At 37.4% G+C, this 17577-nt stretch overlaps 1 protein-coding gene across 5 annotated transcripts in view; it reads left to right on the forward strand.

Moving 5' to 3' along the window:
* Positions 1 to 281: 281 nt before the first annotated feature.
* The window catches only part of Slc26a5 (solute carrier family 26 member 5), a 31134-nt gene continuing 13838 nt past the window's right edge, over positions 282 to 17577 (forward strand). For 4 of the 5 annotated variants that reach the window (XM_076862454.2, XM_076862459.2, XM_076862463.2 and 1 more), the window contains exons 1-7: positions 282 to 433; positions 886 to 1025; positions 6445 to 6555; positions 7771 to 7937; positions 8555 to 8719; positions 14120 to 14272; positions 16171 to 16253. In XM_076862454.2, the coding sequence (XP_076718569.1) occupies positions 282 to 433; positions 886 to 1025; positions 6445 to 6555; positions 7771 to 7937; positions 8555 to 8719; positions 14120 to 14272; positions 16171 to 16253 (971 nt within the window). The remainder of the gene's footprint in view (positions 434 to 885; positions 1026 to 6444; positions 6556 to 7770; positions 7938 to 8554; positions 8720 to 14119; positions 14273 to 16170; positions 16254 to 17577) is intronic. The other variant, XM_076862468.2, reaches the window with a different exon arrangement.

Genomic DNA, 17577 nt, shown 5'->3' on the forward strand with positions numbered 1-17577 from the left:
AGCTTTTGTTGAAAGTACACTTGTTGCTTTGGGAGGAAATAAATCATGTTTATGTTTGTATTGATTATGACTTTATTCTATTTATTAGTGCCTACTGTATACAGAATAATGTGTTGGGTGCCCTGGATGTCTAAGAAGTCCTCAGAACTTCGGAATACTGTGAGGAAGAGATGCTTAGGAGCAGTAGGACTTTGGCATCTGACATGAAGCTTTAATTTTCTTCCTTAGTGAGTCTCAAGAAATGCTTGTCTCCTGCTGTTAATAAATAATTTTGAAGTACTATGGATCATGCTGAAGAAAATGAAATCCTTGCAGCAACCCAGAGGTACTATGTGGAAAGGCCCATCTTTAGTCATCCAGTCCTCCAGGAAAGACTACACACGAAGGACAAGGTTTCGGATTCCATTGGTGATAAACTGAAACAGGCGTTCACGTAAGTTGTGTTCCAGTCTGCTCCCTTTACTGTATGGTTCCACTGTGAAGTGAAGGGAGAGTGAATCATGAGCACTCCTGATATGCAAAGCCAGCCACAACAGTTCAGTGTTAGACATAGGATTGAACCTGGCCTTCATCATGGATGTCACCATGTTTATTTTACTTTTACAATGCCTTACTTTTGTGTCAGGTTTTACCCAAATGACCCGCTTTCTAATTCTCCACCCACTTCTGAAATATCCACCTCTTCCCTCTGTCTCCCAGAATGTCCAGGCCACTCTGTCTCCCCCCGCCCCCCGCCCGACTCTGACCCTATTTAGCAACACCTTGAATCATCAGTTGTGAATGTTTCTTTCTCACTCATGGATATGAGGAAGAGAAAATGTCATGCTGTGAACTCTGCAGAGATATTTCTTATTTATAACTTTGTTTCTGTCTTTATCTTCACAGCTGTACCCCTAAAAAAATAAGAAATATCATTTATATGTTTCTGCCCATAACTAAATGGTTGCCAGCATATAAATTCAAGGAGTATGTGTTGGGTGATTTGGTCTCAGGCATAAGCACTGGAGTGCTTCAGCTTCCTCAAGGTTAGTAGAATATCTTTCTTTTCTTTTGTTGTTGTTGTTTTTCTTCTTTTGTTTCCCTTGCTATCATCTCCTTGAACAGTTATTTGACCCTTTTCCATCATGATTGCAAATGTATGGTTTTTATCAGATCATTTTTACAACTTTTACTTTCCTAATGGATTTCTTCAGAAACTTTGCCCTTTAAAAGCCGCAGAAGTATTCATAGCAGAAAATGGTGATTCTATTTTGCAAATCAGTAAACTGACTTGGCATTACCTTGCTAAGTCAATCAATCAACATTTTGTTGTGGTTGTTATTAAAGTTTTTGGCTTCTAAGTCCATGCTCTAATTACAAGGGATCATGATATACTATGATTTTATATTTGATATAAGAACTTAAGAAAATATCAATTTATTCATTCCAGGGGCTTGGCATAGGCAAAGGTAATAATGGCTTGAACAGGTTCTAAATTAGCTGGTCAAAAATCCATTACCTTCTAAGCCAGTTTCCCAAAAATTAATTTCTAATGATTTTTCTTCCTTTTTTTTTTTTTTTTTTTTTTGGTACTTGGGATTGAACTGAGGGGTACTTTATTACTGAGCTATATCCCCAGTTCTTGCTATTTTTTATTTTGAGACAAGGTCTTATTGAGTTGCTTAGGGCATTGTTAAGTTGCTGAGACTACCTCGAAGTGAGATCCTCCTGCCTCAGCTTCTCGATTCACTGGGATTATAGGTATACACCACTGTACCTGGCCCCAAAATTAATTTCTAAAAAAAATGCTTCCCCAACAATCAATTATTGAGTTTTAAATTTTCCAAGTGGTTGATTTGCCACATCTATTAAATCTATTGAAATCTTAGACAAGGTAGAGGATAGTTTCCCACACCCATTTGGCACCATCACCTCCCAAAACAGACAGACTCAAAGGCAGGGGCCAGGCGAGGGTAAGGAGAAGATAAAGCCTCAGCATTTGCAATGGCAAACAGAAGCTTACTGACCTTCAGTGGAATGGGACTGACAACTCAGGATGTGCCTCCAGGGAACCTAATAAACTCATACTCAAAAAAATCCTCAGGATTTTGCCTAGTTGGGTTTTCACGGTCATCTCACAAGCTCATTTTTAACCAGTTGGCTTTCTTTCTTCATCTTGGACTAGGGTGATGGCTATAAAAATGGAAACAACTGGGGGCTGGGGCTGTAGCTCAGTGGCCGAGCACTTGCCTTGCACATGTGTGGCACTGGGTTCAATCTTCAGCACCACATAAAAATAAACAAAGATATTGTGTCCATGTATAACTAAAAAATATTTTTTACAAATGGAAACAACTGGAAAACTATGTGATATGTATTCTGTAAGTAAGATCAATAAGACTAGCCATTTAATGAGAATGAGGGAGGAAGGAGTGTCAAGGATAATTTTAAGGTTGCTGGGCTATTGAGTTGGATGAGGGGATAATAAGGAAGAGGAATAGTCAAGATGACTCCCAGGTTTCTTTTACTGAGGGATGGAAGGATGCTTGCAGAATAATAAAAATCACAGGAATGGAATTGAAGGATAAGTTTGAACTTGTGCATTTTAAGATACTTGTGAGATAGACAATTAGATATTTTGAGTTTATATTCAAATGTGACAAACTTAAAAAAAGAGACATGCCTAGAGATGTCACTTTGGGAATCTTTGAAAAATATAGAGCATTTAAACCATGGCAGGAGACAAGGGCACCTAAGGAGAGAATGTGAAGTGAAAAGAGAAGGGAACCAATAATACATTCTGTCCAGCATTAAAGGCCAAATAGAGAAGGAGGACCCAGCAGAAGAGACTGAAAAGAAAAGTATCTGGAACAGAAAGGAAAACCAGGAGCATATGTGATATTTCAAAAAGCAGGAACCTATTTCAATACATGGAATGATCCAGCAGATGCTGCTAAGAGGTATAGATTATCTACAATCAATTTTCTATTGAAAAGTTATTTTTGCCCATCATAAATCAATGAAGACAGATAAATAGGACAAACAAAATGTAAAAAAGATAGAAATCTAAGAGAAAGTAAATTTACTGTGATTGACAAATGATTTAAATATCTGAAAGAATTTTTTGGTTAAGCATGGCAGATCGAATCACTGTTTTGTCTTCATTCAAAATTCTGCTAAAATCTCAGTAAAGGAAGGAGAAGTGGTATGAACCAGCCTGGACAAAGAGAACTGGAGAAAAGACATAGTGGACCTGGGTGGGGGTGGAAATATGTATATAGTATATGGGCAACTGAAAACTGAAGAAAGAAAGCTGAAATCTGAAATTTATGAACCTACCCCACAGAACACTGGGAGTGTGGAGGCTCCAAATATTGTCAAAGCTGAGAGCCAGGCAGAAGGACAAGAGCAAGATAATTGGCTGAATGTCTGTGTTATAAATAGCACATAGGCACTCAGGTGCCCACCCTATGCCATGCAGGGGATGATAAGGTGATGACACCTAGAGCTGTCAGGAGGATTAAATGAAAGTCTGCATGTTCAGCTGTGAGCCAACAAAGGCTCTTCCCTCACCCTGCTCAGCTCCAAAGTGCCTGCAAGAAAGACATAGCCAAAGGCAGATGGGGAACTGTCCCCAGAGGAAAGACAGAGTGACAGCTGGAGGACCCCCAATGAAGAGATTGTCTGGCCACCCAATTGCACTGCAATAAAACCCATTGGTAAACAAAGCAAGCCAATACGTATTAAGCTTCCAGAAAGACCAAACCATACAGAGAAGAAATTCATCAGAAACAGAAATGATGGAGAGGACAAAATTAAGAAATTTAAAACTATTTATTTATCGTTAAAGAAATATAAAAGCATGTTGAATCCATGAGACAAGAACAGGAGTCTATTTTTAAAAAGCATCAGATAATAAAAATGAGCTCATAGAAACTAAAAATATGATATCTAGAATAAAACATTTAAATTGGAGGATAAAGAAAAGGAAATATCTTGGCAGTAGAGATAAAAGATAAATCATTGAAACAAGTTTTTTAAAAAAATAAATATCAGAGAATCAAGCCTAATGTTCTATCATGTCTAATAGGACTTACAGAAAGAAAGTAGGGTGAAATAAAAAGGGAAGAAATTATCAAAGAACAATTCCCAAAATTGAAGTACATGAGTTTTCAGACTGAGAGAAATCATTAAGTACCCTGCAGACAAAAAATGAAAAATAATTTAAAACAAGGCACATCACAGCAAAACATCTGAATACCAGGGATAAAAAGAAGAAAGCATCACTTTCTATAAAAGGGACGGAAACCCATGCAATTATGATATAAGTAATGAGAAACTGAAACATAGATAATAGAATAGAAAGTTAATAGTTTATATCTAAAACTGATAAACTGGGAAATAATAATATAAGCATTTTACTTAAAACAAGGTTTGTCAATCCTGTCCCTTTTACATATTGTGGGAACTATCCTGTAAATTATAGGATGATTGATAGCTTCGCTATCTAACCCTATATGGTAGCAGAATTCCTCATCATGATAAACAAAATATCTCCAGACTTTGCCATATGTCATTGGTGGTGGTGATTGGTGGGGGGCACCAAAAGCACTCTCCAATGAGAGCTGCTAATTTAGGAAAATGAAGAAAAATAGCAGAAAAAGAGGATAGAGTTGGAAGTGATTGCTAGCCTGAGCGACACCTGGAGGGAGAGTAGTTCTTTGTTGTTGTTGTTTTGTTTAGTTTTTTTTCAAAATATAACAGTGCATTAAGTGAGTTTTCTAGTTGCCCTAGAAATTCAACTGAGCTCCCAAAGCTACAAAAAAGGGTGTTTACTGGCTACTCATTGGAGGGATGCCAGACCATCTATGCAAAACTATGAGTGAATGACATCCAAACTCTTTTATTCTGCAACAGAATATATGAGGAGAAGAGGAGACTAATATAAGATGGGAATGAGAAATTTCTAAAGACCCTATATATTTCCCTTCCACCTAAAAGCAAGAAAGAAGGATGACAAGAGTGCTACTCAGAGCATTGGACAGTGTCCCCGGAGTTTGTGGAAACTGCTTCCTAATCCTACTTGAAAAATATCTAACTTCTCTAAAAAATAGTCTCTTTTTTAAAAATCTGGAAATTAACCTACACATGGACATTTCTAGAAACTTTATTCATAATTGCCAAACCTTGCAAGTAACCAAGATGTAATCTCTTTTAGTAGACTAATAGGTAAATAAACAGGTACATCCAGATAATGGAATATTATTCACCACCAAAATGATATGAGCTATCAAGCCACAAAAAGAATGGAGAAAGCTTAAATGTGTATTTCTAAGTGAAAGAAGTCAATCTGACATAGCTACATACAGTGTGATCCCAGCCACGTGACATTCTGGAAGAGGCTAAACCATGAAGACAGTAAAAAGATCAGTGGTGCCAGGGATTTATGAGGAAGGAGGGATAAATAGGCAGAGCACAGAAGATTTTTAGGTCAATGAAACCATTGTGCGTTATACTACAGTGTTGGATACATGTCATGACATATTTGTATAGAATGTACAACACCAAGAGTGAACCCTAATATCAGCTTTGAGTATAACAATGCTTCAGTATAAGTTTGTCATTTGTCACAAGTGTACCACTCTGACGGGGGATATTGGTGGTGGGGAAAGCTATGCCTGTGTAGGAATGGGGGAAGTCTCTGAGCATTCCATTCAATTTGTTATGGATCTAAAGCTTCTCTAACAAATAAGTTCATTTTTTTTTTTTAAGAAAAAAAAAAGAGTCACAGGTAAAAGATGGTGTGAAGTCCCTGGGACAGCAGAATGAAGAGAGAGGGAGCCTTCTGGTAGATATGACCTGTACTGCTAAAGTTTCTGGGGGTCAAGGGCCAAGCTTTCCCATTGAAAAACTGGGGACCCTGGAGGGTAACCCAGCTTAAATTCTTTCAAGGTGCTGCCCAAGAAGCCCGCCCACAGGATGAGCAAATGCCAGCACAAAGAACCTGGATGACTATGTCTTAGGGAGCCAGGGGAGGAATCCAAGGGTCAGGTGGAGGGGCATCATATAGGCCAGGGAATGGAACAGTGGGTTCCTAATAGCAAAGGGATCTCCACAAACCCACAAAAATTGCCCACTAGAAAAAGAGCTGACATTTGTGCATCAACACCAGACTACAACTGCACCCATCAAGTCAAATAAGATTTTTTTCCCCTGCTTTTTTCTAATATGTGAAAGAATAAAGCAGAAAACATCCTCCTAATGGCAAAGCAGAGATGACAAGGAAAACTGTCTCAGCCCTGACTCCGTAGGTACAGAATTTCATGCAGGATTGGGGTGGAAGGGTGGGCAGGTAAGACACATCAGCTTCCATTAAGATGCTCATCAGATAGAACCAAGAGAAAAGTCCATACGGCCCCTTGTTTTCTAATGGTCTCCCCATTTCTCTGGCTCTCAACCCCACAGGCTTAGCCTTCGCAATGCTGGCAGCTGTGCCTCCGGTGTTTGGCCTGTATTCTTCATTTTATCCTGTTATCATGTACTGTTTTCTTGGAACCTCCAGACATATATCCATAGGTAAAAGCTTACACTTGACATTCTACTACCTTTCTTTTTTGGGTTTCCAAGCTTTGCAATGTGCCAAGGAAATAGTGTCATAGAACATCCACTTCATAGTAACCCTTAATACTGAATATACAACAGGTGCTTTAAAAAATAGTCTCCTCCCAAGATTTCTAGGATTAAAAAGTTTTCTTTTTGTCTTGGGAAAATTAAAAAGGACAAGTTTCTTGTATAAAAGAGCAATTGTTGAAACCTGTGAAATGAAGTAAATGCTTTATTTCCTAATACAATTTGCTTGGGTCTGGTTTTCCTTCTTTATGTTAATAGTGGTATTTTGAGCTCATAATGGCTATGCATGTATATCAGTTTCATCATATTTTAGGCTCTGAGTTGTACATGTTTTCTCTTTAATGTGTTTAAGATCAGATGTATGTAAATTTCATCAGAGTAGTGATGGTCCTTAAGACCACCACAGTGTTTTAGATATCTATTATAGGGGTGAGAAATGCTCCCAAAATTTAGCAGCTTATATTTTGTTTTTAAAAATAAAAGTTTTAAGAATAAATTTAATACTTAAAGAATACATAAACAGAAAGCATGAAAAACAATGATTTTATTACCTCTCACAGTTCCTCTGTGTCAGGACCTGGGAAGAGGTTGTCTGGGTAATTCCTTCTCACTCCCTTCTTCCTTCCTGTCTACTCCCTTTCGTCCCATCTCCTGCATGTAGTCCTAGGAGTTCTCCATGTAGCCTGGTGGCCCAGGCTCCAGCATAAGTTTGACAGCTCTGAGGTGGAATTGGTATCACCTTTTATCACCTAGCTTCCAAAGTCACACAGTGTGATTGCTGCTGTATTCTGTCTGTTACTAGTAAGTCATAAGGCCACCCAGCTTCAAGGGAAGGGCAACTAAACTCCACCTCTTGGCTGGGAATTATCAAGGTACTGGAAGAGCCTGTGGGATGGGAGATATTGTTGTGGTCACATTTGGAAGCACAGTTTGCACACACACCAGGCGCAGGTTGCTACAGCAGGTCAGGGAAGTCTTTGTTTAAGGATGACTAATTGACCTCACCTGTGTCTCTTGACATACTGGCAATAATCACATCAGATGCCCTGGAGAGATTTTTCATGTACCCCTGAATAAGGATCATATATGCTCATCACACCTGATACACTGAACAATTTCCTAAAGCCCCTGACAATGGTCATTCATGTTTCATCATTTCAGGTCCTTTTGCTGTTATTAGCTTGATGATTGGTGGTGTGGCTGTTCGATTAGTACCAGATGATATAGTCATTCCAGGAGGAGTCAATGCAACCAATGGTACAGAAGCCAGAGATGCCTTGAGAGTAAAAGTTGCCATGTCTGTGACCTTACTTTCAGGAATCATTCAGGTGAGACTAGAAAACGGGGAACTGGGCTCTGACTTGTTCATCTAGTATATGTTGAACCCTCTTGGCTACTTCCTAGTAAGGAAAAGAAACCATGCAGTAGGGAAAATCTTACTAGGATAAACTTACTATGTGGTGGAATGATCTTACTACGTGGTGGGCAGGGCCAACCAGTAAAACTCTAGAACTCAGGGTTTATAGAGTTCAGAAATGCTAATCCAACTGCATGCCTTATTGACATCGGGCTTTGACTGGGGACTTTAGAGGTCCCCAAAGCAAGACAAATTTGAAATAAGAGATTCATATAGAGAAGAGGACATCCCTTGTCTGCTTGGAAGGAATAACTGCGATGCATGACTAAGCATGTCCCTAGTTCAGTAGACAGGGAAAGCACTGTGACCACTGCCCCTTGGGGCTCCAAGCCACTCCACACCTCCCCTGGTTTTCTCTATAACCAGTGATTGATTTGTTGGCTACTGAACTGCTGCAGTTGCAAGTTTGAAATCACAGAAAGTATTCCAGAAAGAATTTTTACGTTTCTGTTGATCATAACTTCCTAACCTATCATGTGATTTCTTTCTTTCTTTGTCTTTAAAAAAAACAAAACAACAACAACATAGTTTTGCCTAGGTGTCTGTAGGTTTGGATTTGTGGCCATATACCTCACAGAGCCTCTGGTCCGGGGGTTTACCACTGCGGCAGCTGTGCATGTCTTCACATCCATGTTAAAATACCTGTTTGGGGTGAAAACAAAGCGGTACAGTGGCATCTTTTCAGTGGTGTATGTAAGTAAACAACTTCTGATTTGGTGGTACTGGTTTTCCTTCTTTATTTTTCTTCCTTATCTTTTATCTTCAAGGTTTCTTTTTCTTTTTTTTTTAATTTTTATTATTTTTTTTTATTTTCAAGGATTTCCATAAAAGGAAGAAGACTTAGACATTTTGAGGCTTTCTTTTTTAAAAATATTTTTAGTTGTCAATGGACCTTTATTTTTTTTTAATTAGTTTATATGTGGTGCTGAGAATCGAACCCAGTGCCTCACACATGCTAGGAAAGCGGTCTACCACCAAGCCATAACCCCAGGCCTATTTTGAGGCTTTCTGAGAATAGTGCCACAAAGAGAACTAAACCCTAAAATCCTATTTTATTGATAGTAATCCTTTCTACATCACAGATAATTTTGTGTTAGGTCTTTATTTGGTAACTATATGATTATTCTAATTAAGTGAAGAGAGAGTTTTTTCTTAATCACAAATTTTGTTCTTTTTAGACTAACAAATAATTTAAAGACATAATGGGAAAACCTCTCTCTCAAAAATTGCTAACTCATGCAATGCAGCTAAAAAAAAAAGAAGGATATAAAAGATTTAATGAACATAGTTAACCAGTTTAATATGATAAAGTATGCATAGACTCTATACAATTCAGAGAAATCATTTGCAATTACATGGGGAGCAATGGTAATAACTGTCCATGTTGAAATTGATTATACAAAACTGATTAAAAATTCTGAAACTTCAACATTTTTTCACAGAGTAAAATATAACTAGAAATCAATAACTAAATATAGTTTTTAAAGCCCGATGTATTTGAATGCCAATAATGACATTTCTAAATGACCCATGGATAAAGAGGAAACTAGGAAATTATTAGAACCAATTGACAGTAGAAGTCCTAGATATTAAACCTTAAGAAATGCTGCTACAGCCTTTGTAGATTTATCTGCCAGGCACTGAGATAAAACAGCCAAGCTGGGTGCGGTGGCGCATACCTATAATCCTAGCATCTCAGGAAGCTGAAGCAGGAGGATCCAAAGTTCAAAGCCACTTTATCAAATATAAGATAGTTGTAGTTTTGTGGATTGGTTTCTGTGTCCTCTATTCTGTACCATTGGTCCACCTGCCTGTTTTGGTACCAGTACCATGCTGTTTTTGTTACTATTGCTCTGTAGTATAGTTTGAAGTCTTGTATAGCTATACCGCCTGATTCACATTTCCTGCTTAGAATTGTTTTTGCTATTCTGGGTCTTTTATTTTTCCATATGAATTTCATGATTGCTTTCTCTATTTCTACAAGAAATGCCGTTGGGATTTTGATTGGCATTGCATTAAACCTATAGAGAACTTTTGGTAATATCGCCATTTTGATGATGTTACTTCTACCTATCCATGAACAAGGTATATTTTTCCATCTTCTAAGATCTTCTTCTATTTCTCTCTTTAGGGTTCTGTAGTTTTCATTGTATAAGTCTTTCACCTCTTTTGTTAGGTTGATTCCCAAGTATTTTATTTTCTTTGAGGATATTGTGAATGGGGTGGTTGTCCTCATTTCCATTTCAGAGGATTTGTTGCTGATATACAGGAATGCCTTTGATTTATGCGTGTTGATTTTATAGCCTGCCACTTTGCTGAATTCATTTATTAGCTCTAATAGTTTCTTTGTAGACCCTTTTGGGTCTGCTAGGTATAGAATCATGTCATCTGCAAATAGTGATAATTTGAGTTCTTCTTTTCCTATTTTTATGCCTTGAATTTCTTTCGTCTGTCTAATTGCTCTGGCCAGTGATTCGAGAACTATGTTGAACAGAAGTGGTGAGAGAGGGCATCCCTGTCTTGTTCCAGATTTTAGAGGGAATGCCTTCAGTTTTTCTCCATTCAGAATGATGCTAGCCTGAGGCTTAGCATAGATTGCTTTTACAATGTTGAGGTATGTTCCTGTTATCCCTAGTTTTTCTAGAGTTTTGAACATAAAGGGATGCTGTACTTTGTCGAATGCTTTTTCCGCATCTATCGAGATGACCATATGGTTCTTATTTTTAAGCCTGTTGATGTGGTGAATAACATTTATTGATTTCCGTATATTGAACCAACCTTGCATCCCAGGGATAAATCCTACCTGATCATGGTGCACATTTTTTTTGATATGTTTTTGTATCCGGTTCGCCAGAAGTTTATTGAGGATTTTTGCATCTAGGTTCATTAGAGATATTGGTCTGTAGTTTTCTTTCTTTGAAGTGTCTTTGTCTGGTTTAGGAATCAGGGTGATGTTGGCCTCACAGAATGAATTTGGAAGTTCTCCCTCTTTTTCTATTTCCTGAAATAGCTTGAAAAGTATTGGTGTTAATTCCTCTTTAAAGGTTTTGAAAAACTCTGCTGTATACCCATCCAGTCCTGGGCTTTTCTTAGTTGGTAGTCTTTTGATGGTATCTTCTATTTCCTCAATTGATATTGGTCTGTTTAGGTTGTCAATATCCTCCTGACTCAATCTGGGCAAATCATATGACTTAAGAAATTTATCGATGCCTTCACTATCTTCTATTTTATTGGAGTATAAGGATTCAAAATAATTTCTGATAATCTTCTGTATTTCTGAAGTGTCTGTTGTGATATTGCCTTTTTCATCCCGTATGCTGGTAATTTGAGTTCTCTCTCTTCTTCTCTTTGTTAGCGTGGCTAAGGGTCTGTCGATTTTATTTATTTTTTCAAAGAACCAACTTTTAGTTTTGTCAATTTTTTCAATTGTTTCTTTCGTTTCGATTTCATTAATTTCAGCTCTGATTTTAATTATTTCTTGTCTTCTACTTCTTTTGCTGTTGTTTTGCTCTTCTTTTTCTAGGATTTTGAGTTGAAGTATTAGATCATTTATTTGTTGGTTTTTTCTTTTTTTAAGGAATGAACTCCAAGCAATAAATTTTCCTCTTAGAACTGCTTTCAATGTGTCCCATAGATTCCGATATGTTGTGTCTGTGTTTTCATTTATCTCTAAGAATTTTTTAATTTCCTCCTTGATGTCTTCTATAACCCATTGATCATTCAGTAACCTATTGTTCATTCTCCAAGTGATGCATGATTTTTCCTTACTTCTTTTATCGTTGATTTTCAATTTCATTCCATTATGATCAGATAATATGCATGGTATTATCTCTACTCCTTTATATTGTCTAAGAGTTGCCCTGTGACATAATATATGATCTATTTTTGAGAAGGATCCATGTGCTGCTGAGAAAAAAGTGTAACTGCTTGATGTTGGGTGGTATATTCTATATATGTAGATGATATGATTGTCTATGTTGAAAATCCTTTCTTATCCTATTAAAGAGCATATCTTTTCCTGCTACTTAATTTTAACTTTTCAGTATCTTTATGTTTATGTATGTCTTTTTTTTTACAAACTTAAACCTAGATATTGTTGTTCACAGTCTACCAAAAGTTATTGTAATTAACAGGAGCAATTACTACATTTTACACTGATTAATACTAATATTCGTTTTCATTCCCCTTGTTTTATTCTATCTGGGCTCCTTTCTGCAGTCTGTTTCTTCCTTTCTTGCTCTCTTTTGTATTGACTCAGTTCTCTTCTTTATTCTACTTCTTCACTTTCCTAGCTTGATAGTTATACACTACCTTTTAGTTTTTATTGTTTATTGTTTGTTAAACACAATAAATCCTGAAGTTACTTTTTAGATTCTATGCTACCCAAATAACATAAAGATTTTAGAACATTTTAACTCTGATTATTCTCTCCTGAATTAAATACCTTTTATGCCAAAAAAAATAAATAAATAAATAAAGGCATTGTGTTGTGTCCATCTACACCAAAAAATAAATATTCTTTAAAAAAAAAAAAAAAAAACAAAGTTCAAAGCCAGCCTCAGCAGCAGCAAAGTGCTAAGCAACTCTGTGAGACCCTGTCCCAAATAAAATACAAAATAGGGCTGGGGATGTGGCTCATTGGTCAAGTACCCCTGAGTTCAATCTCTGGTATCCACCCCCCCCCCAAAAAAAAACAATGAACCAAGCAAATACAGCCCTTGTCCTTTGGAACTTACAGTCTAAGGGGAAGATAATTGGTAAATTGTGAATTGCACAAATATGTAAGTAATTACAAATTTTGTTAAGTACTACAAAGAAAAGGTGCATATTGTTCTAAAAGTTGAATAGGGAGACAGGAAAGTCACTCTGAAGTGACATTTAAATTTGAGTCCTTGACTGATTAGAATGGAACTATAAGAATATACCCTAAATAGTTAAACTGTTTTTCTGGTAATAACTAGTAACATGCTTCTTACTCAGATTTTTCAAAATGGCTTGTGAGAAAAAGAAAATACAAAATACAAGCATATCTGAGTTTGTTCTAGGCATTGATGGGAAAGGGTGCATGGCCTGGGCTTGGAAGGGGTCTTCTTTGTTGGATTTAGATGAGAACTGACTATATTCGGGGTACCTAGACTGTAGCTGTGGGATATAACCCAGTGCCTTTCTTCTCTAACTCTCTTGGGCTCCATTCCAAACTTCTTTACAGTCCACCTAACTTCTCTTTCATCTGCTAACAGTAGTTTCTCCCTCTTTAAACTAAAAGCTTTTCTTTTGATTACCTTTAGAATATTTTGCTGATATCAACCCTTAATTCTTTTCTAATGCACACAGTTCAGCCTCAGGGTTGTTTTTCTAAATTTATAATAATACATTGAGACAGCAGCATACTACAAAACACTATAAGAAACTTGAATAAGAATTACAATTATAAAATTGTATGACTGGATCAAAATGCCAGTGGATGCTACAAAGAAATTATAGCCAGAGGAAATTTTTTTTTTTTTTCTGTGATGCTGGGGATCAAACCCAGGGTCTTGTACTTGCTAAGCACATTTTCTACCACTAAGCTACACTCCAGCTCTGAGAACTTTTAACTAGAAATGCCCAACAATAGGATGGCTAATCAGGAACTATTTTTTCTTTAACTTTTTTTTTTTTTTTTTTGTAGTGCTAGGAATAGAACTAGAGAATGCTTAGCATATGCTCTATCACTAAGCTATATCCTTGGCCTTCCTTTCTTTCCCCCCACCCCCTTTCTTTCTGAGCTCATCTGAGACTTTTTTTTATTGTGGTAAATATATATAATAAAATTTACCACTTTATTTTTTAAAGTATGCAGTTCAGTGACATTAGTGCATTTTTTACAGTATTGTGCAGTCATGACCAATACCCATTTCCAGAACCTTCTCATCATCCCAAACAGAAACTCCACATCCATTAGACAACACCTACCTCCCCCTCCACCCAGCCTCGGGTGACTCCTCTACCTCTGTCTCTGTAAATCGCCTCTTCTAGGTAACTTGTATGTGTTGAGTCACTAAATACAGGGGCCGTTTCTTGGTATAAACTCCAGTGTTCACTGTGTTACAGAGTACAGTTGCTGTGTTGCAGAATGTTAAAAACCTCAACGTGTGTTCCCTAGGCGTCGGGCTGATGGTTTTTGGTTTGCTGTTGGGTGGAAAGGAGTTTAATGAGAGATTTAAAGAGAAACTGCCGGCACCCATTCCTTTAGAGTTCTTTGCGGTAAGTTCACCCGAGGAGATGATCTATTCAACTTCTACAACGCAAACTCTGTGAGGGATTTTGAAGTGGATGAAAGAGGAGCAGAGAGAGTATATTTTTTCTCTTAGTTCTGTCAAAATAGATAACAAAAAGTAGAAAGAAAAAGCATTAAAATGTAAACATATATGAGTTTTAAATATAGATGAAGACCATAAATACAAATTTTAGCTTTAATTATCTCTGAGTTATGGGAGTTTGGAGGATCTGTTTTCCTCAAATTGTTTGTGATCTAATTGTTTTTTAATGAGTATATATTGCTCACATAATCAGAGAAAGATAAAGTTGTCTGCACTTTCAAAATAGTATAAAACAAAAGTTCCCAAATTTTCTTAGCTACCTGGCACTCCTGAGCCAAAGAAGCACCTCACGGTTCCATTTAAGAAGTAGTTAGATCCAAACACCTTAATACATATTTATGACTAACAGATTTGTTAGCTTTTTGTAAAAATATACACACAAATTGGAATAAAAAAAATATGTTCTTGAATAACTACAGTTATTTATTCATGGATGTGTACACCTGTTGAGCACTGTACAAATCCTCAGACCTTGGAAACTGATTGGACAAAATCACCTTCATTTCCTGTTCACATGGATTTTTTTTTAAATCATAGCAACCACTGAACACCCAGCTTGCAAAGACAGTTTTACCAAAAGGAACATACTATGAACAATGTTCAAACTATGAGCTTCCTTCAATTAGAAGTCGACACAGTGTCCAACAGATACAAAAAGAAGTGTTATAAAATAGAATGCAAAGCTCAAAAGAATGTTTTTATAATAAAAAATATTTTACTTTTTGTTTAAAGGGGATCCTAAAGTTTGGGGATAGATAACCCAAACTTTCTATTTTCTTTGTTCTGTGGATAGCTTTGATAAGAAGGTGAAAAGGCATGGATTAAGTTATGATTGAAAGACATTTCAGTGACAGAATTTTGGCAAACCATTTTCCTGGAAAACAAAGGAGTCTCTAAAGGGTATCTGGGAAGTGGACAGAGCTAGTTAGTAACCCAGGCAGGAAAGGCAACCTTCACTGCTCACTCAGTAAGTGGGGCTTTCCTGCCTTATTTCCCATTCAAAGGGGCTTAGAATCTCTTGCTGGACTCCCAAGTGGAAACAGGGACTTACATGTCCACTCCCAGAGAGAGAAGGGGTTCTAAAATTGCAAAAGATAGTCTAATTCCTCCCCTCCTGGGTAACCCCTTCAGAAAGCAATATGAGCAATAGTAACTGGAGACGGAAGCAAACTGCTGTCTCACTGTTCTCACTAAGGGTTGAGCAATATCCCTCAAGTAAATCTGGGGCCTGAGCGTCCAGGATGGCCTTCTATCCACCATCACCCTGGGGAGTGTGCACTGTGGCCCTGGAGAAGACAACTGTGGGGTGCTTCTGTCCTAGAAACAGAGTCAGCAGAAGGGTTCTAAATCCAAACATTGATTTCTTTCATTTCATACTGATATGCTGAGCCACCCTCACCACACACATCTTACTACCCTCCACTCATGAGAGCTTGGCCAGAGACTCATTTTACCTGCCCCAAGGTAAGGTCCACCCCTGAGAAGCTTAATGTCCTCTTTCTGTTGCACTTAACTAGCCCTGACACCTCAGCAGGGAACAGAACAAAGTGAGAAGAAAATCATTCCAGGCCTCAAGGAAACTTTAAAACCTGTTTGTGTTACATGATGTAGAGTCATTGAGAGAAGTTAGAGTGGCTGGAAGCTAACAAAAACTTCTCATTTTAAAACTGATCATCAAAAGTGAGACTAGGTTAGACTTGGCTAAGAAATTCTTTGAAGCCTATTTTTCTGACATTTGAACATTCATCTCTGAAGGTGCATTTGTATTTGTGTCTGTCTTAGGTGGTAATGGGAACTGGCATCTCAGCTGGATTTAACTTGAAAGAATCATACAATGTGGATGTCGTTGGAACACTTCCTCTGGGGTAGGAAAATAGTTGACTTTAGGTAACAGGGTGACTTGAATAATCAAATTGTCTCTAACCTCTGATATGAGTACTATTGCAATGAAAATAATCTTTTCCAGCATACCAAATATCTGAGGGTGCTAGGGGTTGTGAATGGGTGTGTGTATTAATAAAACATATCATCTTAACAATTTTTAAGTTGACAGTTCAATAATGTTAAGTATATTCAAATCATTGTAAAACACATCTCCAGAGTTTTTCCATATTGCACATCTGAATTTTTATTCTCGTTAAATGACTTCTTCCTTCTCCATCTCCCAGCTCCACCATCTTCATCTTTCTAGTTCAATGAAAAGATCTATAGGTACCTCATGTTAGTGGAATTATACAGCATTTGTCTTTTTTCTTTTTTCACTTGCATAATGTCCTCAGGGTTTATTCATGTTGTAGCACATAACAGTATTTCTTCCTTCTTTAAGGCTTAGTAATATTCTACTGTATATATACTGTATTTGTGTCTCCAAGCATCCATCAGTGAGCATTTATATTGCTTCTACCGCTTGGCTATTGTGAACAGTACTTGCTATGAACACTGGTAAAAATAAATATATATATTTGAGACCCTGTTTTCTATCCTTTGGGGTATAAACCCCAAAGTAGAATTACTGGATAATATGATAGTTTAATTTTTTATTTCTTGAGGAAATCACATACTGCTTTCCATAGCAATTGTACTATTTTACAATCCCACCAACCGTGGGAAATGGTTTTTCTTTTTTCTTTTGTTTTCCTTAAGAGTTTTTAAAACATTTCCTTGAGTGACACAGGAATTAAGAGCAAAAGACCTTACTCATAGTGGGTCACTTATCCTCTTACCACCTCAGTGTCCCTGCCTTTCAATGGGGGCCTGGTAATCCCTGCTTCTCCTGGGGCAGCCATGAGAGGGCAGGAGACCATGCTCACAGCCAGGGTAGCCCTGGTCTGCACATTGCACATTCAAGACAGGCTAATCGGAAGTTCCGAGGTCCGCTATTACTGTGAGTTTTCTAGTTTCAAATCATGCTGCTTGCTTCTGTGCTACATCTATATTACCTACTCTACATTTTTTTTTAAGAGAGAGAGAGAGAGAACTTTTTAATATTTATTTTTCAGTTCTTGGCGGACACAACATCTTTGTTTGTATGTGGTGCTGAGGATCGAACCCAGGCCGCACGCATGCCAGGCGAGCGCGCTACCGCTTGAGCCACGTCCCCAGCCCCTACTCTACATTTTTAACATTGATTAATCTTTCTCTGTATCTGAAAGCAAGAATGACTACCACCTCTGCTCATCTTACTTTGAC

The sequence above is a fragment of the Callospermophilus lateralis genome, chromosome 1, assembly GCF_048772815.1.
Source record: "Callospermophilus lateralis isolate mCalLat2 chromosome 1, mCalLat2.hap1, whole genome shotgun sequence".
NCBI classification, from domain to species: Eukaryota; Metazoa; Chordata; class Mammalia; order Rodentia; family Sciuridae; genus Callospermophilus; species Callospermophilus lateralis.